Source organism: Castanea sativa, chromosome 1 (assembly GCF_040712315.1).
Source record: "Castanea sativa cultivar Marrone di Chiusa Pesio chromosome 1, ASM4071231v1".
Lineage (NCBI taxonomy): Eukaryota > Viridiplantae > Streptophyta > Magnoliopsida > Fagales > Fagaceae > Castanea > Castanea sativa.
The window spans coordinates 50,667,371-50,692,522 of NC_134013.1; the positions used below are offsets into that span (position 1 = coordinate 50,667,371).

Genomic DNA, 25,152 nt, shown 5'->3' on the forward strand with positions numbered 1-25,152 from the left:
GGCTTCTTATGGCAAATTCCCAAAACTTCCCAAGCTCCAAAACACTCTTCTACACTCTAAACAGATATGAGTTGTGTTTGGGTACAAATCTCTTCTCAAGATATGACAATGGGAGAGAGAAGGAAAAGAGGTTAGAATGATATTTCATTAAAGATAAGTAGCTCTCTCCTTAAAAGATGGGTGTGGGTGTTGTAGAAAACCTATCTAGGGTTTTTCTCTCTGAATGGCCTCCCATACTTTTGTGGGTAATGAGGGTATATATAGTATGGGTGAAGGTAAGAAAGTCACACTTAAAAATCCTCCAGGCAGAAAGTTTCGCGGGTATCTTGCGAGAAGGTCTTACCCGCGAGACACTCATGAAATCCTCCAAGCTGGCATGACTCTTCAACTTCCAGCATGTGTTTCTCACGTGGCTCTTTTGTGGATTAGCTTCTAGCGAGACACTTGCAAATCCATTGATTCTTTATTTATGCTCGATTCATCATCAACTTAATACTAAACCCAATACAATAAAATCCTACAAAATGCAAGGAACAAATTAAAGCAAATACAACACTTTTTGTCATGGAATAAAGTCAACATAAAACATAGTTGTAAATCATAACTTTACAAGTTATACAATAACTAACTTAATGTAAATATTTTTGTTTAATATAAGAAAATAATGTATGTAAATAATGTTACAGAATACAGACATATAATTAACTTGTTATTCTTTAGTTTTTATTTTTATTTTTTATGTGTGCGTGTGGATATATTTAGCTTGGCTTCTTGAAATGGATTGCCCATAATGGACAATGAGTGAAGGAACATGAAAATTCCTGGAGCCAAATTTTTTGCAGAAGTTGAAGAAAATCCCAAAAATAGAAAGCTTAATTTTTATTTTTTATTTTTAAAAGAAGGCATTGTTTTGTCATATACAAAGCTTTTTTCCAGTAAGGACCTTTAGAGCATCCACATCAGTGGATGCATAAATGTGCAAAATAGAAAAAAGTCATTAATTTTACACATTTTGAGCAAAAAAACACCTACATCAGTGGGTGTAAACTCATCTATAAAATACACGTTGCTACAGTACCATGTAAATTTACACGGGTATTGTAGCATGTGTATTTAATATTTTAATAATTTTTTTTCTCTCTCCTCTCTACTTGACTCTCACCTCCCCCTCTCTCAAGCGCACAACATAGTTCTCTCTTTCTCTCATCTCATCAATTTTTCTTCCTTTAGCTTCCGCTGATCGCCATTGCCGCCGATGAGAACAAGGTCGGGCAAGCTGAGTCGTCGGACGAGTCTGTCGCCTACAACACGAACAGAGTTCTCCAACGGGTCTGTCACGTAGAATCTCGTGGGTTTTGATCCATTTTTGGTTGAGCTTGAGGCCAGTGGCCATCGCAAGGAGGTGGCAGTGCTGCTAGGCGTCGATCTTGCTCAGGCCGGAGGCCTCAATCTCGCTCCGATCGGTTGGTTGTTGATTTTATTTTATTTTTTTTCTGGTTTTTTGGTTGATTATGGGTGTGGATCGGTGGGTTTTGATCTTGATCGGCTTGGCTTTTCTAGTTCATTGGTGGGGTTTTGATGATCTTGCCACCGATTGGGTGGGTGATAATTTGGCTTGACTGGGTTTCGGGTTGGGTGGGTGATTAATGGGTTTTGGATTGAGTGGGTTTTCCTTGATGATGCTGGTTAGGTGGTGATGATGGTGGCTTGAGTGATCGTTGGATGTGACGGATTGTGGGTTTGTGAGAGAGAGGGGCAGTGAGGGAGGGGATAATAAAAAATTGTAAAAAAATGAATATTTTATTTAATAAATGTGTAGAATAGATAAACTGATGTAGGTATTTTGTAAAAATGAGTAAGTAAAATAGAAAATACAGATTTTTTCGTATAAAATAGACGAGAATTTTGCATCCACTAATGTGGATGCAATATTGTGGCTTTAGAGCATGGGCTATCTCAGCATCCGTCACTTCTGCACATGATATGGTCCCTCAATTTGACTCGTTGGACAAAAATATGACAACAAAAACTAAGCAAGTTCACATTATTTTCTATCTTTTAGGCCGGTAGCCACATCAAGCCTTTTGCATTGTGAAGGACAATATCATCTTTCCTTTTCTTTTCTTTTTTTTGGGTATTGGGGGTTGGGAAATTCGGTGAGCTGCATTAATAAATCATTGATATATCTTGAGACTGGTGGTCTTTTTCCTTCAAGCAATAAATAGAGCACAGAGAATAATTAAAAAAAAAAAAAATAGAGCATGGAGAATTCTAGGAAAGGAAAGCTTTACTAGAAAAATTCAACTTTGGTCACAAAATCAATGACTCGAAAATTGGGTGAGTTAAGCAAAGAGCTTTGTTGTTGAACTGATTAATTAACAACCTGTGATGTTTAAATGAGATATATAGGATTTCTATTATTATTTTTCTAATTAATGAATTATTAAAAATAATTAAATTGTGTGAGGCAAACACCATAGGCTACAAATAGGGTGTGACTTCACTCATTTAGCCATGGTGTATATGTAACCACTGAAAATTGTGATTCAAATTAAGTGAGATAATATCATCTAATCAGGGACTGTTTCAAATCAAGACTAATTTTTGAAGAGTAATGTTACATACACAAAAAATTTAACAACATTTTTCACACCGATTGAGTTGGCAAGCTCTTAATAGTTATCATCTGAATTTATCACTGAAATCACTTCTTTACCTACCACTAACAATTAGCTACAAGTGTTAATTTTTTTCCCCCCTCTAGAGGCTTTCTCTTTTATGAAATGAATTTGATTTCTATACCAGTCTCATGTGCACTAAGAATTTTGTAACTTAGTGACAAAACTTGCTCTTATTTACAAGAAGAAAAGTAATTCAAATCATCCCTTCTATTATCATAAAAATCAAATTATGATACACACACTAGTCTCATGCATGTGCCTAAATACTTTCTTATTTTAAATTCCATTATGTAATACACTTTTTTATTTATTTGATTATTTTACCAATTATCTTTTAATTTTATTCTAATTTTCCTTTAATAAAGTATTAAAATACTTTTATATCATTAATTTCTGCTCTTAAGACAATCAATTTGAATGAATAAGGCAGTTTTAGAAATAGCAAAAAGTACATACAAATCTATTCCAATTGTATAAACAAAAAGAATAATGCATAAGGCAGATTTAGAAATAGCAAAAAGTACATACAAATCTATTCCAATTGTATAAACAAAAAGAATATTGCTAGAGATACAAATTGTTTTACAAATTTTTTTACAAACTGCTGATGTAGTGAGTGGTAAATGAAAAATTGATATTAATGGTAGGCTTAAATGAAAACCAATAAAATGTTGGTTACATCAGTACTTTGTAAAAATGTTGTAAAATAGTTTGTGACTGTAGCATTACTCAAAAAAAAAAATTAATCAAGAAAATCAAAACTACTTATATAGTAAAGAAGTAACATTTTCTTTCATGTAAAAAACTACCATTAAAATTACAACTTATAACTCAGATAAAAAATAAAAAAAAATACTACTCAAAACTACTTTAGTAAATCCAAGAGAGAATATTAATATTAAGCTGCTAGGCACATATAAATTTTTTTAACAAATTATATGGCGATTTATAAGACTATTTATAAGTTTTATTTAATTAAGTTACATGTCTCATTAAACTGTCATTTGACTAAATCTACATACAGATGAGTTCTTCAATTGCCACATAGTGGACTAGAGGAGGATAGTTTTAAACATGTTTAGAGCCAAAATTTTTTTCTTTTCCCTTTCATTTAGCTCACCACAAAACAAGGGAAAGAGAAAGCATGGGTAAAAATTAGTTATATGCCAAGAGTAATATACCTCAATTGAACACTTCTTGCTATTTTCAATAGAAACATTCAATATTTAAGATTTTTATCCTCAATTATTATATCATTAAAAAAAAAATCCTAAATCATAGCATTATCTTGGAAAATAAACTTTCTCGTTTCGTAAATAAAAATACTACGTTAACAATAAATTAAATTATTACTAGTTTTAATTTAAATTCTTAATTAAAATTATTTTTTTATCCATGATAACAAATTGACACTTAAGATTCCTCTTCCCTAAAAAGGTAAAAAAAAACACAAATGTGGAAGGAGAGGGATTAGATTAGCATGAAGATTCAAGATTCCGTGGAGCCACGTAATGTAACACTGGATCCAGCCTAGGACCAGGTCACACTCTCTAAAACCCACGTAGTGTTTATCCCCTCAGTTCTAACAAATGTGTCACATTCCTTGTCAAATTACATTCATTACCACGACTTTGCTAAATAAAATTTGTAACAATTTCATAATTTTCCTTGCCTATATATATATACACACACTTCACAGTTCATACACATAAAGATTCCTTCCTCCACCGAACCTTTAGAGATTAGTTCTCCTACTTTTTGGTCAGAGAGAGAGAGAGAGAGAGCTGTGAGACTCTTCCACAAAACCAGTGCTGTTGTTCTATAACGATGGCAGCCCGTGTTGTTTCTCCGAGTAAGAAGCTCCTCAAAAGCCTCTGCAATGGCAAGTTCTTCTCTACTAGGCCTCTCAACTCTTCGTCCCCTTCTTCTTCGATATCCATCAACCTCACCACAGAAAAGCCAGAACAACAACCACCCATTGATCTCCACCAACTCACAAACACTACATCCCTCAATCTCCACGACGTTGAGAAGCTTTTCTCATCCGTACCAACCACCAAGCTCCTACGAGCCTCAGCCAACCTCCAAATGGCAGCCATGGAGCCCGTGGTGGATTTTGGGATGTGGGTCATGAATTCTAAGCTCATGGACATTGAGGTTTTCAAAGAAATCGTGTTGGGTTTTGTGAAGCACACGTTTTACGAGCATTTTTGTGCTGGAGAGGATGCTTTGGCCACCGGAGACACGGTGCGGCGGCTACATAATGGTGGTGCTGGCCTTAGAGCCATGCTTGATTACGCTGTGGAATATGCCGGTGACAATCAATCCTGTGATCGCAACTTGGAGGCCTTCCTTCGAACCGTTGAGATAGCCAAGTCTCTTCCACCATCTTCTGTAAGCTACCTAATTCCCATTACTTTACTTTTCACCGGTAACAGTAGTACCATAATTTCTGCCGACTTGTCAGCGGTGGAATTGTGGTCCAACATTCACTTTTTATTATTATTATTATTATTATTATTTGGTTGTGTTAACTGCCCCGCGCCTGATAAGCACAAAATTTTTTACTTTTGTCTGACACCATTTTTATTTGCCCTGTTAAACATAAATTTTTTTTTTTCTTTTTTTCTGACACAATATTTTTTTAATTTATATTATTTTTTCAGTTTTGTAGGTATAATTTGAATTTTTTTAAAACTTTTTTTGACAATTTTTTTTTCTTTTTCTTTTCTGTACTTAACCAGCTGGTTAACATTATTTATTTATTTATTTTCTTCGCTCCTAATAACCATGCAGGCAAGTTAAAATAGTAAAAATTGTTGTGATAGCATATTTACTCTATCTCTCTTTATTTTACTTCGCATTACAAATTAAACTTCTTTTAATTTGTTTTGCTTTAAGAAATTTCTTTTGCTTTATACTAGAACAAATTATTAGTTTACAATATACCATTAATGTGTAAGATTTATATAGTAGAAAAACGCTTGGTTTGTTTTGACAATAACTTTTTCTGGCTAAAATATTAGCTCATTCATCTTAAAATGAGTTTGAAAAATTATCTTTCCTTTATTTAGTAAGATAAAATTGTTATCTTAAAAATTTTAGTGAAAAACAACTCTAAAACAAATGTGTGCACCATTGTAAATATTTGTAATAAGTGTACACATTTAAACTAATAATTTTTTCATTCTAATATATACCTTATTTTGTGCCATGAGATTTCTTCCCCCTGTTCTCGTTGTCTTTCTTAAGCATGAACCCTAGATTGGCTAAGATTGGATTGGTTGACTGTACATTTGTAGGATTAGAATGTGAGGGAATCGAAAGATGGTGGGAATGTATTGTATATATTTTTGTTATAAAATTTAATCTTTGGAAAAAGAAAAAAGAAATCTGAAGAAAAGATTGTTGAGATTGAAATATCAAAGTGCTCACATTTTTTTTTCTCAATCTTCCTAATTTGTTTGAAATTCATAATTTGGGTAGGTTAATTAAGACAATTTAGTTCGTAAACCTAATATATTGGAGATGAAATCTAGACACAACACATGGAATGCATCAGTATATAGATCCAAGTATCCAACTATAAAGTGTCCTATAATTATGGGGGAGGATGAATTTTTGTGATAAATGACTTAGAATAAAAATGCAATTGGATGCTATAGGATGGCTGGTTAGATTTGTGCACTTTCATTACTTTCTTTGTCGCTTTCTCGTGAAATTTGCATTTAACTTCGATAATAACATGAATAATTTATAGTCATTTTTTTCCTTTCACTAGGTGAGTTTTGTCATGGTAAAGCTATCTGCTATTTGTTTCATTACTTTCTTTGTCACTTTCTGGTGAAATTTGCTTTTAATTTTAATAATGACTTGAATAATTGATAGTTCTTTTTTCCTTTCAATAGGTGAGTTTTGTCATTGTAAAGATATCAGCTATTTGTCCCTTGAAACTTCTTGAAAAAGTTAGTGACTTGTTGAGATGGCAACACAAAAATCCTTCTTTCAATCTGGCATGGAAGATGGATACCCTCCCAATTTTGTCTGATATAAGCCCTACATATCACACCCTCAAAGAGCCAGAACCTTTAACATTAGAAGAAGAACATGACCTACAACTAGGGCACCAAAGACTACTAAAAATATGCCAAAATTGTCTAGAATCCAATGTCCCTTTAACAATTGATGCAGAGCATACGTCAGTTCAACCCGCCATTGATTACTTGACATACTCTTCTGCAATTATGTACAACAAACATGATAACATATTGGTGTATGGGACAATTCAAGCTTACCTGAAAGATGCAAAAGAAAGATTGTTGCAAGCATACCAGGCTGCAGATGAAATGGGAGTCCCAGTGGGGATTAAATTGGTGAGAGGAGCTTATATGTCATGTGAAAGAAAATTAGCATCTTCCTTAGGCTTTGAATCTCCTATTCACAATAGCATACAAGAAACGCACACGTGCTACAATGATTGCGCCTCTTTCATGCTTAATAAGATCGCCAATGGTCCTGGTGCACTTGTTCTTGCAACTCATAATATTGAATCAGGTAAAGAATAAGAAACTTTTAATTTTCCTGAATGTATGCTATAATGTATTATGGATTTTGAACATTGTCTCTAACTCAAGATGTTGATGACAAATAGGGAGAATAGCAGTGGGACAAGCACATGATTTAGGTATTGGAAAGGTTAACCAAAAGCTAGAATTCGCACAATTATATGGAATGTCAGATGCACTTTCTTTTGGTTTGAGAAATGCAGGATTCCAAGTTAGTAAATACATTCCATTTGGCCCTGTGGAGACAGTAATGTCATACCTTTTAAGGAGGGCTGAAGAGAATAGAGGGCTTTTATCTACTTCAACCCTTGACAGGCAACTCATGAGGTAGATTTTAGTTTGAAAGTAATCTAAAAATTTCATAACACAAAAGTTGGATATGAATGTGGGTGTTAATGTGGGGTTGATTTTTCTTTGCTTGCAGGAATGAATTGAAAAGGAGACTAAAAGCGGCTATTTTTTAAAGCGTACAAGATAGCTTTGAACAACACCATGCTCAACTAGGCATCACACCGTGCTCAACTAGGCATCGATAATGTCAAAAAAAAAAAATCATTGAGATTTACATTAATGAAGTTCACATTGTAGGATACGAGACTTTATTGGAACCTCTGGAGGACCACTGATGTGGTCCTGCCAGCTCCTGCCACCCAATAGGAAAATGACACCTATCCTCTTTTTTTTGACTCAGCTCCACATCAGCACTTACCCATTACCTTAACTCTTGTTAGCAACTCAAACCAAGGTTAAAACTAAAACAAACTCAGCAACCCAAACCTTCTCACCGTGTTAACCCAAAATCATTTGCACACTTCTAACCCCAACTGTGTTAGCCACTTCTCACCCAATTTCTGAATCAGATTGGCTTCCTCTGCGTAAAATCTCCACAAACTGCAGCCTATGAAGTTTAAGCTCAATATTTGAACCATTCTGTTTGAGCTTCTCACGATTGATACAGGCCCACTTTAGAGCAGGCTCAAGATTCCCAACTCTTCAAGTATCTGATGCATTTCAAAGAATTGAGATCTTATTGCAATTGCCTCCGGTTCTCCAGCCTTGTTTGATTTGCTATCTCCAAGATCAAACAAGCCTTGCCGGTAAAAATGGTTTGCAACAGTCTGATTCACAATGTGGAAGTCCAAATCAACATTTCTGTATGCCTTTGATATGTCAGGATTGAAGAATTTCTCTGGTAGTTTTGGGTACTTGATAAGGTTTAAGTTTAGTTCCTTCTGTGACCCTTCTAACTGGTTGGAGATGTTGCTGCAGCTGGTAGATATTCTAGGACAATTGGGTTCTTTTTTTTCCTTTGCTCATCCTTCAGTAAACCAAACTAGGATGCAAAAAAAAAAAAAGAAAAAAAAAAGGGGTAATGTAACTAAAGATGCAGCTGCCATTTGACTCAAAAAAAAAAAAAAAAAGTGCTGGTTTTGCTGTTTTTCAACTCATCTCCTTGCTGCCTAGGTCCCAAAGCTGGACTCTGTTTTTTCTTTCATTGTTTTGGCCAAGTAAAATGTAACATTGGGTTGTAATGTAACTTCTTGTGGCCTTCATGTGCTACCCATGATGCTCATGGCCAAAGTTTTTTGTAATACAATAGCTTTACATCAATAAAATTTCCAACATTTTTCTCAAAAAAAAGCATCACTAATAGTCTACCAAATGAGAAATTTTATTATCAAAATTTACAATGAGATCCAAACGCCAAAACAAAAGAATGAACCTCATCTATAAACACAAAAATTATTTGCAAATACAATAACTAAAAGCTAACATAGCTAATATAGCCTAACATGCAAACTAATGCAAAGATAACTGAGCTCTAAGCATTTACAACTTCAAATTAAAACAACTAACCAAAACCACATAAACAATTCACGTCAGAACCGATTCCTACAAGTTAGCAGCAATACGATTCCCTCTCAACTTAAAATTGATACCAAGGTATTTGTTGGGGTGTTGGACAAGGTTCACATTGAAACTTCTAGCTATGGATACCTAACATATCTTGGCCATGTTTGGGGAGCAGAAAAGGTCAGATTTGGCTGAATTTATTTTCTGGCCCGAGATAGAGCAGTACCAGTTTAGGATGGATTGGATATTACCTAGGGAGTTCCTGTCATTTTTGAAGAAAAGAAGAGAGTCATCAGCAAAAAAGAGATGAGTGAAAGAAATACCACTCCTTCCTACTTTCACTCATTTGATCTTATTAGAGTATTCAGCCTGTAGTAAAGAAATAAAGAGAATGTTAGCACACAAAAGAAAGAGATAAGGAGATAATGGATCTCCCTGCCTTAGGCCCTGTGTTGGATGAAAGGTTGAAGTTAAACTCCCATTAACTAGAAGAGTGTATGACATAGAAGAAACACACTCCATAATCCATCTAATCCATTTGGGGTCAAACTTCATGGTTGTTAGGACAGCTTTCAAGAAATTCCAGTTGACTCTGTCATAGGCTTTGGACATGTCTATTTTTAGAGCTCCAAAAGAGAATTTCTTTAACTGGTTCTTTGATATTGGTGCCACTCATTATATCACTCTTGATCTTGCCAATTAAGCCACTCCTAACAAATATTGTGATCTTGATAATTTTTACATTGGCAATGGTAAAGCCCTCCTCAATTGTCACATTAGTTCCACATCAAAACCCCTTCTTTTTTTTCTTTTTATTTTATTTTATTTTATTATTATCATTTCAATGTATGTACTCCATGTTCAATCCATTACAAAATCCTTCCTATCTATTCATCAATTTTGTAAAGATAAAGGTTTTTTTTTCAATTATTATTATTAAAATTTCACCCCTTTTGTATTAGCTTAACCTTATTTATTATCTTTAACCTTTTAGTACTACCTTTTGAGCTTGGGTTCAGTTAACAGGTGCACTTAAAGTATTTGTTAATAAACAATTTTTAAAAAGTTTAACACCACTTTCATGAAAAATATAAAACATTGTCAAAAAATATTTGTTACTTTTTTCTTTTTTTATAAAAAGTTTATAAAATTAGTTCATAAACTAGTACTCTTAAGGCATTTGTTAACTTTTTTCTTTTAAAATTTGTACTCTGTAAGTTCCAAATCTTATCTTGTACTCTCTGTATATAAATATAATACATACAACACTATACGTTAAGAGTGGCAATTCATTTCCTATATTGTGTTTCAATTTTCCCCAATAAAAGTCGTTTAGTTGTAGGATTAATATTTGTACAAAGCTAGCTATGCCACTTGACATAATGTGAATCAATTGATTCAATTCAAAATTGAACAGTCTTTGAACTTCTGCTTTTATATATTATTATTGGATATCAGTTAGATGCAGCTTGTAGTTGAATGTTATCATCTCGGGCTTCAAAACTTACTACCAATAATAATTGGGCAGATTTTATTTTATTATTTTAATTCATGAACTTCTTTTGTAGCTGAATTCACTGTTCTTTTATGCATGAAGATAGCAGATAATGATGAAAAGCAAGTTTGCAATTCTTCTGGCACTATTTCATCAAAAGTAACTTTTCCTAGAAGTGATAGTTCTCAACAAAAAGATTCTGGAAAACCACATTGGAGATGATGGTGCTACCAAATATGTGGCCATAGCATACTTTTATTCATAAGAGCAGTGCAGATAAATTTAAAAAGAATAGGCGATAAACAATATTATAAGAAAGGCGGCTCAAGTTCTAAGTTCTAAGTTCTAACACTAAAATTCAAGATGCTTGATGAATTTCAATATGTTTTCCTCTTTTTTGGGTTTGTGGGAATCTATGTTAACGGAAAATTATGTACAAATTAGGAGGTTTATTTGAAGAATGCTTGGGATTGTGTGGTTGCAGTCTTAGAATTATTGAGTAGTTTAAAAAATGCATAGGGTTCCTATTAAACTCATCCCGTTATTATGTTGATATATAATGTGGTCAACCATCTCAGTAAAGTTGGCTGCTGAAGGCCAGAAATTCTAGAAGCATTATAACTCACTTTCGTAGAGATATAATGCTTTGGTCTCTTCTTCAATTTGTGAAGAAAATCTATGGATGATTTCTCATATATATTGGGCATGTCCTTAATTTAAAGGGAATTTAGATACTTTAAATTCTAAAGATCTAGTGTTAGCTTCGTAATAGCCACAATTATTGAAACGTAAGTGGTCTCTACAAAATTGTATTAAGAAAAGGCTAAAATATGTGTAGGTGTGGAATATATTTTTTAATATTCAAAAGAATGGTGGCAAGCTCCAAAAATGTTCTTAAGCACTCAGATTCACGAGTCTCTGATTACAAGCCAAGTTTAACGGAAGAATTGTAATGTTGAACCAAAATTATAAAAAATGTTGAAGCATTGAAATTATTGTACTTTATATATATATATATATAGTCAAAATTAATTGTAATTTACAATCTGCCTAACAATAGTCGGACACGAAATGCCTACGGCTACATAAAACAGTAGACTTTTTGCTCATCTGTATTGAATGATCTGCTTTAATTGGATTGCACTGTTTAACAAGTCTATTTTCGATTGCAATAGAGAAGTATTTTGAATTGTAAATATAGATATAATGAAACCTTGTGCATGATCTAATACGAATGCATGGATAAAAAATCAATAAAGGAGTTCCCTTGTTAATTCAAATGACAAATTCGACCAACTCAATGAGAGCAAGATCAAAAGAGAGTACAAAGTAGAAGAAAAAAAAATTCATAAATTAAAATTTAATAAGCACTAAATTTATTTGGGAGGGCTTGCTCGATCGATGAGATCCAATATGATTTTCATTTGTTTGCTCCAACTTTATCCTTAACAGCATCACAAGCCCCTTGTGCCTTATCCCTCATCTGCTGGCCAGCCTGCAATATATAGAACTCCATATGTAAGCAATTAACAATGATGTAGGGCAGTATTGCTTGAGATCGAAGTATTTTGTTATGTTTATATGTAATTTTCTAACTTAGTAAAAACTTTGTTGAACCTCTTGGCATGATTCCTTAGCAGATTGAGCAGCATTGCTCGCCTTGTCCGCCAAGTTGCCTGCCTTTTCCTAAACCAAAAAAGAACAACACAATAATCAACATTTAAAATGTCAACGTGCACAGTGTTCATGCATGGAACATCCATCCATGCCTATGTAAATCCTTTTAGATGCAGTTTGCCTAAGAAGAACTGTATCATAGGCGTATCTTGGACACATTGGCACTCAAAATAAAAAATAGGGTACGCATACAGGAGTATCCTAGAGATATCCGATACCGGATACAAATATATGAGCTAAACTGGAGTATCCGTGCTTAATAGATGGATGCTACTCTGCTAATAGATGGAAATAGGATGGATAGAAACTCGCCTGAGCTTGGCCCTTGGTCTGGCCAGCTTGGTAACTTGCATTCTGGGAGCTGTCCATCTTCAGTTTCTGCTTGGAACACAAACACTAACAATGTAATTCAGGCTCTAAAATTCAACTTTGGGTGATTCTACAAACAAATGTGAGGCAAAATTTATAGGATTTTCAAACCAATCCACGAATTGACACGTTTATGTTTTCTCAAATATGCTCACAACATGTGTCATCATATGATTGAAGTTTGGCATTTTAATTTGGCCTTAGGACCAGGTGCTTCTTTTGACGATACGCACACTAACCATTCAATTCAAAGTTGGTTACGATTTTAGAGGGATATATATGAACTTGGCCTTGACACTGGAAGGTTGAATATTATCCAATTGATTAATGTATGAAGTGCTCTTGTTTACTATTGAGCCGTATGAATATCCTTGTAAGCACTTATTTTCTATTATGAAGGTGAACATTTGAAACAGATCCCACCGAATGAAGATATGGCTGATCTGTCAGTTATAGTCAGATGTGTTATTTTGGCTGTAGAACAACAGAAGGCTTCAAAGAATTGAAGGTTGAAATTGCAAGGCTGAAATGCCGTCATGGAAGAACTTTATAATTCAAATAAAAATGCAAATGAAGATGGGATATACACTATATTAAGAATGAATGAAAATGTTCGTGACCTAACCATTGTCAAGACTGAAGGTGACCATGGTAACACGAGTAATAGTAAGGCGAAACTTAGACAATGCAGTAATTGTAAAGATGTTGGATACACAAGCGCACATGTCCATCTACCCATATTCAACAAGGTGAATATGTTGATAGTGACAACGTACATGAATTCATGGAACATCCTACACTAGATGCAACTGTTGGCTCACCTGATTTAGAAATACATTATTATAGTTTTCTTTAATCGTAAAATGTCTATGGGATACTTACTAGAAAAAATATTAAGTATTTTTTTTTCAGTTGTTAGCATTTTTGTTAAACTTTATTAGTATTTATTGTTAACACACTGTTAGTTTTTTTAGAGAGTCACTAGCTTGGAATTACGTTTATTCAGTTGCAAATGGCCAATCAACAGGTTAAATTAATGGTAGACATCAAAATATTGATATTTCGTTAGGTGATGCCCTGTGCATGAGATTTTCCTTTTTCAAATTTTGGTTATGAGTTTGCAATTGCTGATATATATGATATGTCATTTGCTTGTGATCTTTATTTGCTGTACGCGAAATTTTACCAGTGTATATGGAGACTAATACAAAATAGAAGTGTAGTACAAAGTAAGCAGAGGGCTCAGACCACACTAAACTAGCTTCCAACTCACACTACAAAGTTACTAAAAGCCTTGTATGGTGTCTGACTTCAACCAGCACCAATTAACTGATGGATCTAAATGTACGTTGTTGTAACCATGGTTTTTAAAATTGGGATCTGGATTGTACGATCCTATCATCCTACGATCTTATTTGCCAAAATGATCTAGATCATTTCAAGATCATTCATATTCAAGGATTGGTACTCAGATCGTTCAAGATCGGTGGGATCGATAGGATCGTACATCCAAACGATCTCGATTTTTGGCCAATATCTTTAGGCTCACAGATGACTAATTGGGCTCAAATAAAATAAATAACAACCAATGCCCAGTCTTGATCTTTTCTTTGAGTTTATGAAAAGAAAGAGACAGATTTTACAAAAAAATATAACCAAAAATTAAACCCACAATAATGTTACTACCACTTGCGTGCTTGCAATGGAGGAAGTTTACACTTTAGCTTTGCCATTGATGTTTTACAGATTTGAAAAAAAGAAATTCTGATGAAGCTGAGGAGAAAGGGCAGATTTACTGAGGAGAAATGGCGAATGTTACTACCACATTTTTGCATGCTTCTTTGGTAGAATACCATTTATTTTTAACTTGATTTTAGGATCCTCTCCTATAAAAAATAAGATAAAGTTAAAAACAAAGTGAGAGTAGTAAATATAATACTTGGCTTATCTTAGTTTTTTTTTTTTTTTGATAAACACACACATATACCTATAGAGAAAGGGAGATGAGATAAGGGAATACACTCACACGCCAACACCAAAACTGCATGTTGCTTATCTTAGTTATTATGTATATTATGTCAAATTTATTATTTTCTTTAATGATATATTGATTCTTTAACATACACCATTATTACAAGTGATTTTCCACCTTATTAGTGATTTTTTAACTATGCATTTTTTTTTAATACTTTTTAGGATAATCTATGTTAAAAATTTACTTATAGTATACAAATTATAATATATGGATGAAAATTTTGTCTTTTTTGGATGGATTCATAATTTATATGATTATTTAACATACAAATTCACTACCAATGTTTTAAAAAAAATTGATTTTACAATCTATGATTCGATCCTACGATTCACGATCCCACCATCCCTCCACAATCCTACGTAGGATCCCAATTTTGACAATCTTAGTTCTATACTACACCTAATCCCACATAGCAGTTGCATCCCTTTAGTACAACTATACAAGTAGTCAAAAAAATCAATAGCATTAGTGGATAAGTAACAGTTTAATAAAAATTAAGACAACTTATATATATCTCATGCGTTGATAGTTTATAATGCATTTATTACTATTAAAATTGAATTATAGTAGGAGAGAAAGAGAAAGAGAAAGAGAAACCTGTTTGGCGGATTCAATGCTCTAATACTGTCGTCGGGCCAGAGAATGCCGATAATTAAAGAAAGCAATCTCTTCTCCTATGGGTCTTCCTTAAGGTTTTGTTTAGTAGCCATCTAGGTTTCTTGTGGCTGGTTTGGAAGAGAAGAAGCGTAAAAGGAGAGGGTTTTGTATAGTAGCCGTTTAGGTTTCTTATGCCTAGTTTGAAAGAGAAGAGGCGTAGAAGGGATCGAACGTCTAGTTTACAAAAAAAAAAAACTAATATGCCATCAGTAGATGATAAATGAATGTCATTAAATTCTCTCTTCTATCAAATCTAAATTGGTGTTTCAACTTTAAAAAAGAAACTAATATGCCATCAATAGATGACAAACGAATTTCATTGAATTCTCTATTCTATCAAACTTAAGTGTTCCTTAACCTTACGTGTACGTTTGGTATTTTATTTTGGGCGTGTATAATGATGCTGTCTAGTTGTCTACATGGGGAATATATGGATATGGTGCTGAATTAATTTTGTGAATTTAAATGGATCATGGATTCAAGAATTTTTATTATAATAAAGAAAATTATTATTTGTCCCAGTTTGAGTTTTTCCCTACGGTAGAGTGACAACTCTACCAACCGCTATATTATTATGTATCTATTTTTTATTCTTTTTAAATTTGGATTATTATTATTTTAAAAAATTAATTTGTAACAACCAACAAGCATAAAGTCAGCATCAGTCTACCGTGGTTTGCCACTCAATAAGGAAAGTAAGACAGAAATAAAGAACGAATAGTTGAAATAAAATTTATTTCACAAATTCACCCAAAAAAATAAATTTAAGAAACAAAATTTCAATAATGTTATACAATAAAAAGTCACAAAATTTCTAAATTAGTATGCCAACTCACACATGGGCTCACTGCAATCTCGGAAATAATTTTTTTTAATGATGTGATATACTAAATTAAGAATGCTTACTTTCTCAACAAAAAAAAATTAAGAATGCTTGCAAATTTTTGCTGTATCTATTGCATTAATCGTAAAATTTCGAAGTCTACCCCATTCTCCCGCTTCAGCAGTACATAGTCCATACAATCCATTGCATTAACAATGATAATTTTGATAATTTCTCCAACCAAATGTTGAATTGACAAGTAAGTATTAAAAATTGAAAATGTTGCGTAGAAATGATCAAAGAAAGAAAAAGAAAATGTTGCGTAGAAATCACGATAATTTCCTGACTTAAATTAAGTATCTTTAAGTTCACATGAATTCCCTACTTTGTAACCACACTCCCCAAGTCTCAATCAACCAAAGTTTTACGTACAAACGCATACACACACATAGAGATTCAACTCCCCATTCTTTCTTCATCTTCATATCTCTCTCTATCTCTCCTCCTAGCCCAACACATCCCCAACCCCCACTGCATAATTCCCACCAACCACTGATCTTAATCTCCTTTCCACTTAAATTTTCATCACTTCCTTAGATTTTGGAGAGAAATTCAACCTCACCTTGTTTGCCAATTGGTTTATTTGGTGGTTTAATTGTGGTTGTGTTTTACTAAGTCGGGCCATGGGGTGAATTAATGTTCATGAATTAGAATAATTGTAGGGGAAACAAATTTCTTGTATTTGTTATATTCTGCTGAAGAAGGTAACAATTAGCAAAGTTGGTGTTTCATTTGATGAGGTGATTTGGTTGTCTTATTTGTTAATGAGATATATTTTGACATTTAATTGAAGATTTTTAATGTGTATTCATTGTTATTTGAATGTTTGCTAAAACTCAAAAGTTGTTGGAGTACATTTTATCTCAAACTATAGATGTTTAGAACTTCACTTGCATGCCAATAGCCTTTTAGCTCAACTTGTTACCGTATATTGGTGTTTTCAAAAAAGACATTCATGATTTAAATTTCTATTTTTCTTGTTGTAACTATTGAATTAAAAAATAATAATAATAAAGAAATAAAAAATAACTTTATTTGAATGACAATAATTGTGTACATTTGAATAAGTTTTTTTTTTTTTTTTTGACTGGATTTTTGCTAATTTTTATTATAGAGAAAGATGGGATTTTATTTTTTATTTTTTCCTTTTGTTGGACCCGTTAAAATAAGCTTCCCAAAAGATTTAGATTTGTTCATCTGCTGCCCTATGTAATTGCATAAAATTTTGGTATTCATCTATAATACTGATGAGGGTGATTTTATAAGTTGTTACTAACACCTTAAGAATGCTAACGGGAGTAACAAGCCCGTCAACTCTGGTCACTGAACCATCTTCCTTCGACATCCGCGGTTCTGCCTCATATCTGACGGCGTTAGGCTGAAGGGAGAAAACTAATGAGATCAAGGCTGAAGGAAGAAAGCTGAAGGAGTCAAAGCTGAAGGTTCTAAGCTGACAACCTTTCCGGAGACAAATGTGTAAGCTGACGACCTTAGGAAGGAAAGGCTGACGGAAGGAAAAGCTGAAGAGGATAAGCAAACCTTCATCCATAACCTATCTTATCCTCCACGAATGCGCGTATAAGGAAAGTTCTTGCGCTACACATTTGACCCTAGTCGAGAAGATTCCTATAAGGAAAATGGCTCTAGGAGATACGTAAAATTCACAAATTACTTTCCTAGAAGGAAAGTACTTCCTCACCGAGGCGCTCATCTCGGCTCCACACTATTATATATACCCCAAAACTCTCATAAACCACGGTACGTATAATTCACTTCAGTTCTAGAACTTTAGGATTGTGAATAAGAAAAGAAGCTCTAACTTGACCTTCGGAGGGTTTTTGGCCGGCACCACACCGATGCCCTTTATTTGGTCTTGTCTTTTGTTGTGCAGGTGTTGTTTCGAGTCAAGTGAGGACTACGTGACAACTGGTGGATTTTTCATCATCATCAAATACCATTGATAAAACAATTTGTTTAGGATTAATATGTCTAGTAGTTGAGTATAAAATTTCATGGTGTAATAATACCGTTTTTATATTTTGTGAATTTATAATAGTACACTACTATCTATTGGATAATGTCTATAGCTAAAAATTTATAAAAATTACTATAGATTGATTTCGGAAGCCTTAAAGTCTGTTTAGAAATAGTTTATTTAGCTAAAACTAAAAACTTTTTGCCGAAAATATAGGAAAAAAAAAAGAGTTAAAAGTTAACTGAATAGTACAATGGAACCTATGAATAATACCAAAAAATACAATGAAACCCATAAATAGTATAAAAAAAAAGAAGTTAAAAACTAGATAAGTTGAAGGAAATAAGCTCATCCCAAACTCATTCTAAGTTGTTTTTTTTTTTAGAATGAAACTCATCCTAAGTTGGAATGAAAGATACTACCTACTATAATTATGCTATTACTTTAACTTACGTGAATTAAGTTTCACGCAAATGGATTACTAGTAAAATCATTTTTACTCTTCGTACTCTATCTGCCTGTGTACAAATTTGATTTACCAAATAACAAAAAAATTAATAAATTCTAAAGAACTATTTTTGTGTTATATTAAATGACCCTTATTAAAATCTTTCACTGACTAGGCTTTATCCATTGGATCAACCAAAACCTTAGATGAGTCATAGAGGAGTTGGTTTCAATTGAATAAGTTTGCTTTTGTTTTTTTAATATTATGCTCGATTCTTTATTGATTCGTGGTATTCCATTCTATATTTGATGATTTTGTCATGCTTTGAAAAAAAAATAGTAAATACTTTGAATATCAGGTAAAATACCACCCAAAAAAAGAATCAAATTTGATTTCATATTAAAATATTTGATTGCATATATTATCTAAAAAACAATACTCTTAATAGGAAAAAAGTTGCTACAAACACTTTGTTACATGCATTTAAAGTGACAATTTCAGTTGATTTTTTGCATGTGTATTAAATACTATTCACACTACGGTTTTTTAATTTGATAATTTGATTCGTATTAATATCAAGTTTAATGGTTTAGAGTGGAAATCTAAACATCGGTTACAACTTACGACTGCATCTAATTTTACTTTTGTTATTTAATATTATGCTTGATTCTTTATTGATTCGTGATTTTCTACATTTGAAAGTTTTTTCCTGCTTTGAAAAAGAATATTATAAAACAGAAAATCTTGATTACGTTGGTAATTAATTTGGTTTGTATTAATGTCGGCTTTAGAGTTGAAATATATATAAATATCAGCTGGGATTGCAAATCAGAACATTGGGTTTTTGTTGTTGGGACAGTGAGATTTCATGGCAGCCCGTGTATTCCCACCGAAGAAACTCCTAAAAAGCTTCGGCAACTGTTACTTCTTCTCTAGGCCTTTCAACTCTGCTCCTTCCTCTCCCTCTTCCTCTTCCATCTCCATCAACCACAGCACAGAAAAGTTAGAGTCCATTATCGAAAAACAACCACAGCCCACAAACACAGACACTACTTCTCTCAACCTCCATGATGTTGAGAAGCTATTCTCATCCGTACCAACCACCAAGCTCCTACGAGCCTCAGCCAACCTTCACTTTGCAGCCATGGAGTCTATGGTGGATTTTGGGATGTGGGTCATGAAGTCCAAGCTCATGGACATAGAGGTTTTCAGAGATATGGTGTTGGGTGTTGTGAAGCACACGTTTTACGAGCATTTTTGTGGTGGAGAGGATGCTTTGGCCACCGGAGACACCGTGCGGAGGCTACACCGAGGCGGCGATGGGCTCAGAGTCATGCTTGATTATGCTGTGGAATGTGTCAGTGACAACCAGTCTTGTGATCGGAACTTGGAGGCTTTCCTTCACACTGTTGAGATAGCCAAATCTCTTCCACCATCTTCTGTAAGCTTTTCCCATTACTTTTCATCATTTGGGTTTATTTTGCTTCATGAACTTTCATTTTCTTTATTCTAATTTTTTATTGTTCAACAAATAGCTTATTTTGTGGTTGTTTCATTACTTTGAATATTGGTTTTTTTTTTTTTCTCTCTTTATCTTTTTTAAGCATGAATCCTAGTAGAAAAACGTTGACTTTATGTTTGGAGATTAGATGAGAGAGGAAAATGGTGGGTATTATATAATCGATTGTATTTTTTTTTTTTTTAAATCAATTAAATCTCTCAAAAAAGAAAATAGACTGTTGAAATTGAAATAGCAGAGACCTTAGTTTCTTTTTTTGTTGATCTCGTTCATCAAAATTTGTTTATATATATATAACAGAGACATAGCACATGAAAAGAAACAGCATGAGATGAGATAGAACTGAATGGGCATTTTACATTTTTTAAGTTTTAATGAGATGATAGATTAAGATGGGGCTCGCAAGTAAATTAAATAAATAAATAAGAAGGGGTTATGGTTATGGGTTTGGAGTCTGGACATGTATTTATGTCATGCATATATGCGGTGGCCTCATCGAGCGGCATGTTTATGGCATTGGCAAAATCCACTCTCTCACGTGGCAAACAAAACTGTGAGCTCCAAAGCTGCTGTGGCCAGTTGGTGCCTCCCTGCAGTGCTTTCAATAGTTTTATTTCTAGACAGAGAGCAATGCTACTTAACGTAAGAAATTTTTTTACCATATTTACTAACAAGTTTTTTATTAATTTTTATCTAGAATTAACTTTTTCACTTACGTCAGTCGGATATATAAAAATTTATCAATTCCTTTCTTCTTCTTTTTTTGTGATTATAGACTTTCTTCCGCATTAAAGAAAATATATCTAACACCCAAACATCATACCTTGCTTATATAGTCGGCTTGGTCGAACATTATCTCAAAGGGTGATGGTTGTTACACATAATGTAACAATGTGTGTGTTTCAATATGCAGTGTTTCAATAACTGAAAACATAAACTCACTGTTTCAATTTACGTCTTAATGATAATACAATATGTTAGATAGTGCATTACACATACAATATGAATTAGATTATTTTATCTCAAATGCTATGTGACTTAGATTATTTTATGCTATGTGAATTAGATTATTTTATGTCTTTATGATAACACATAGTGCGTTACACATACTTTTCCCTTATCTCAAATGCTACGTGAATTAGATGTAAAATAATCAATGATTTATTTGCAAAGTCAATGATTTTTTGGGATGCTACGTGGGTATCACCTATTTGGGATGCAACTGTACGTTTCCGTACAATAGGGAAGTGGAATTGTTACAGCCATAGAATGAGTGTCTAATAATAAATCTTTTTTTTTTTTCCTCCGATGGTTGGGAATAAGAGGATTTAAACATTAAATGTTTCATACCTACTAAATTAGTGTGCATTTGGAAATCTTGTAATTTCTGATAATTTATTTTCATGATATTTATCAATATGTATAAAAAAAATTTGTAACTTTTATGTTAAATGTATAACAAAAAGTTAAAAGCCAGTTATTTTTTTTAAAAAAAGTTAGTTTTGTTAGAAAATAAAATAAAAAAGATTGAGACAAAAAAATAAAAGGTAAGAGCTTTTAATATGGATTATGGATTGTAATCTTTCCATCCTTTGCTATAGACAAATGTGATGAAGTAAGCTAGGGGTGGGATTATCTATGAGTATCACTAGAAGTTTACCTGAAAATTCTTCTTAAAAAAAAAAAAACTGCCTGCTAAAAAACTCTTTTAGGATTAGAAATGTAAAAATTTTGCTAATTTGATCCGTAATTTTTAGGGCTAATTTGTAGTTTTTAGTTTGATGTTTGCAATAAAATGTTGCATATACATGCGGATGACTTTGAAGGCAATATTAATTTCTATTGCTTTTCAATGTAAATTGTAGAAATTTACGAACTTGTCTCTTAAAAAGCTTTAATTTAATGTACTAAGATAACCATTGGATTTGGATATTATAGAAACTTCCATCTTGTTGAAAGGTTGGTTAGATTTGCTAAGAGCCTTATAGTTTAATTAGTAGTGTGACCAACAAAGATTTTAGGGTTCAATTTATCTATCTCCAACTATCGAATTTTTTTTTTTTTTTTTAAATTTTGATTGGATTAGTGGATTTTGTTACTTTCTTGTGATATTTGGTTTAACTATGATAACAACATGAAAAATGAACTTCCTTTTTTTTTTCCCTTTCAACAGGTGAGTTTTGTTATTGTAAAAATATCTGCTATTTGCCCCATGAATTTGCTTGAACGGGTTAGTGACTTGTTAAGATGGCAACACAAGAACCCTTCTTTCAATTTGCCATGGAAGTTGGATACCCTCCCAATTTTGTCTAGTATAAGCCCGATGTATCACACCCTCCAAAGGCCAGAACCATTAACATTAGAAGAAGAACATGATCTCCAACTAGGACACCAGAGACTGTTAAAAATATGCCAAAAATGTTTGGAAGCCAATGTCCCTTTAACGATTGATGCAGAGCATACACCAGTTCAACCTGCCATTGATTACTTAACCTACTCTTCTGCAATTATGTACAACAGAGATGATAACATAATCATGTATGGGACAATTCAAGCTTACTTGAAAGACGCAAAAGAAAGATTGTTGTTAGTAACAAAGGCTGTAGAAAAAATGGGAGTTCCAATGGGGTTCAAACTGGTGAGAGGAGCTTATATGTCATATGAAAGAATTCTAGCTTCATCCTTAGGCTTTGAGTCTCCTATCCACAATAGCATACAAGAAACTCATGCATGCTACAATGACTGTGCTTCTTTCATGCTCGATAAGATTGCCAATGGTCCTGGTGCACTTGTTCTTGCAACTCATAATGTCGAATCAGGTAAAGAATTTGAAACTTTAATTATGTGGAATATAAAATATAATGTATTCTGAATTTTGAGCATTATATTTAATTCAAGATGTTGATGACAAATAGGGAAAAAAGCAGTGGCAAAAGCACATGATTTAGGTGTTAAAAAGGTAAACCAAAAGCTGGAATTTGCACAACTATATGGAATGTCAGAAGCCCTTTCCTTTGGTTTGAGGAATGCAGGATTTCAAGTTAGTAAGTATATGCCATTTGGCTCCATGGAGATAGTTATACCATACCTTCTGAGGAGAGCTGAAGAGAATAGAGGGCCTTTATCTGCTTTAACCCTTGATAGGCAACTAATAAGGTAAATTTTAGTATTAATGTATGGCATAAAACTTCGATATGATTATGATGTATGTTAACATGGGCTTGATTTTTGTTTGCATGCAGAAAAGAATTGAAGAGAAGATTAAAGGCAACAGTTTTTTAAGGTGTATAAGATGGCCTTGAAGTTTGAACAACACCAAACTCAAATAATGGCCAACATTGTACAAATATTTTTAAAAATAATAATTGATATTTACTTAATGGCATTTATGAAATCTATAATGTGATTGTATAGGGCTGACACTACTACAAGATCTCAAGATCAATCCACAAATGTAACTATATAAACCTTTTGACGAAGAAAGCAATACTTTTCTTTGAAAGCAACTTAAGCAAATCAAGAACCCATATTAAAAAAATGGCAAAACTCAGGTACAATACCTTAGGTTTCCTATTTAAAATTTTGAAATCTATCCAATTTAACAAACCAAGTAAACGGCGTTAAAACTAAAATATCTTTTTTATTATTATTATTATTATTTCCTTCTTCCTTCTTTTTCCTGTACTTGCAAACGCTTCCCTTCCAAACCCAAAACCTTTCTCTTCCAAACCACCCATGACCCTTTTCTTCCAAACCCAAAACCCATATTTCCTTCTTCCTTCTTTTTCTTGTACCTACAAATGGCTTCTCTTCCAAACCCAAAATCTTTCTCTTCCAAACCACCCATGACCCTTCTCTTTCAAACCCAAAACCCAAAAAAGAAAAAGAAAAAAAAAAATATATATATATATATATATATATATCTCTCTCTCTCTCTCTCTCTCTCTCAGTGTGTGTATGTATGTGTATCTGTTTCCTTTCTTCTTTTCTGATCTATGATTCTATCTTTTTTAATCTATGATGCTTTCTTCTTTTCTAATCTATGATTCTCTCTCTCTCTCTCTCTCTCTCTCTCTCTCTCGGTGTGTGTGTATGTATGTGTATCTGTTTCCTTTCTTCTTTTCTGATCTATGATTCTATCTTTTTTAATCTATGATGCTTTCTTCTTTTCTAATCTATGATTCTCTCTCTCTCTCGGTGTGTGTGTGTATGTATGTGTACCTGTTTCCTTTCTCCTTTTCTGATCTATGGTTCTTTCTTTTTTGATCTATGATTCTGTCTTCTTTTCTAATCTATGATTCTTTCTCCTTTTCTGATCTATGATTCTTTCTTTTCTGATCTATGATTCTTTTCTGTCTCCTTTTCTGATCTATGATTCTTTCTCTCTCTCTCTCGATGGAAATTTGAAGTCATGAGTTCTCACAGCACAGGAAAAAAAGGAAGAAGGAAAAAAGAAAAAAATTTAAGCCGTGGGTTAACGCCATTTGTTTGGATGTCAAATTGAACAGATATCAAAATTTGAAATAGGGAACCTAAGGAACTGTACCTAAGTTTTGCCCTTAAAAAATGTTGATAAAATTAACAATGACAAATAATTTTATTTCATGCCCCCAAGCAAACTAAGTTAATACTTCTAGAAACCATTTAACAGCACTTTCTTCTATAATAAAATAAAATAAATAAATAACAACACTTAATTGTAATTTGGTTATCATGTTGTCATCAATCAATCTTTACATAGGAGTAATGTATGCCCGATTGGATGATTAGAAAGATTTTTTTTTTTTTTTTGTGGATTTTAATTTCATGGTTCAGTCTCCACCTATTACTAAGACATGAAATGTTATATGAGTTGGAGCTCATTAATACCATACTATTATTAGGATACTATTATTTTCTCTGAAATAAAAAGTTATGATCTGCCTCCTAAGCATGAGAATAAACTGCTTAGCCCGTCAAGAGTGAAAAGCCCATAGATTACCCGGTAACTGGTT

At 33.1% G+C, this 25,152-nt stretch overlaps 3 protein-coding genes across 3 annotated transcripts; 2 read left to right on the top strand and 1 right to left on the bottom strand.

Annotated features, from left to right (window-relative positions):
• The first annotated feature begins 4,388 nt into the window (after positions 1-4,388).
• Positions 4,389-8,221, top strand: LOC142613556 (proline dehydrogenase 2, mitochondrial-like). The gene is made up of 4 exons (XM_075785942.1): positions 4,389-5,075; positions 6,590-7,235; positions 7,333-7,573; positions 7,671-8,221. The coding sequence occupies exons 1-4, from the start codon at positions 4,509-4,511 to the stop codon at positions 7,708-7,710; spliced, it is 1,494 nt and encodes a 497-aa protein (XP_075642057.1). The 5' UTR covers positions 4,389-4,508; the 3' UTR covers positions 7,711-8,221.
• Positions 8,222-11,845: 3,624 nt separating this feature from the next.
• On the bottom strand, positions 11,846-12,707 carry LOC142629307 (uncharacterized). Its single transcript, XM_075803301.1, has 3 exons — positions 12,585-12,707; positions 12,213-12,281; positions 11,846-12,090 (listed from the first exon to the last, which is right to left on the bottom strand). The coding sequence occupies exons 1-3, from the start codon at positions 12,639-12,641 to the stop codon at positions 12,016-12,018; spliced, it is 201 nt and encodes a 66-aa protein (XP_075659416.1). The 5' UTR covers positions 12,642-12,707; the 3' UTR covers positions 11,846-12,015.
• Positions 12,708-19,407: 6,700 nt separating this feature from the next.
• On the top strand, positions 19,408-23,543 carry LOC142642678 (proline dehydrogenase 2, mitochondrial-like). Its single transcript, XM_075817085.1, has 4 exons — positions 19,408-20,080; positions 22,332-22,977; positions 23,074-23,314; positions 23,401-23,543. Exons 1-4 carry the CDS (start codon positions 19,508-19,510, stop codon positions 23,438-23,440), a joined length of 1,500 nt encoding a protein of 499 aa, XP_075673200.1. The 5' UTR covers positions 19,408-19,507; the 3' UTR covers positions 23,441-23,543.
• The last annotated feature ends 1,609 nt before the right edge of the window (positions 23,544-25,152 follow it).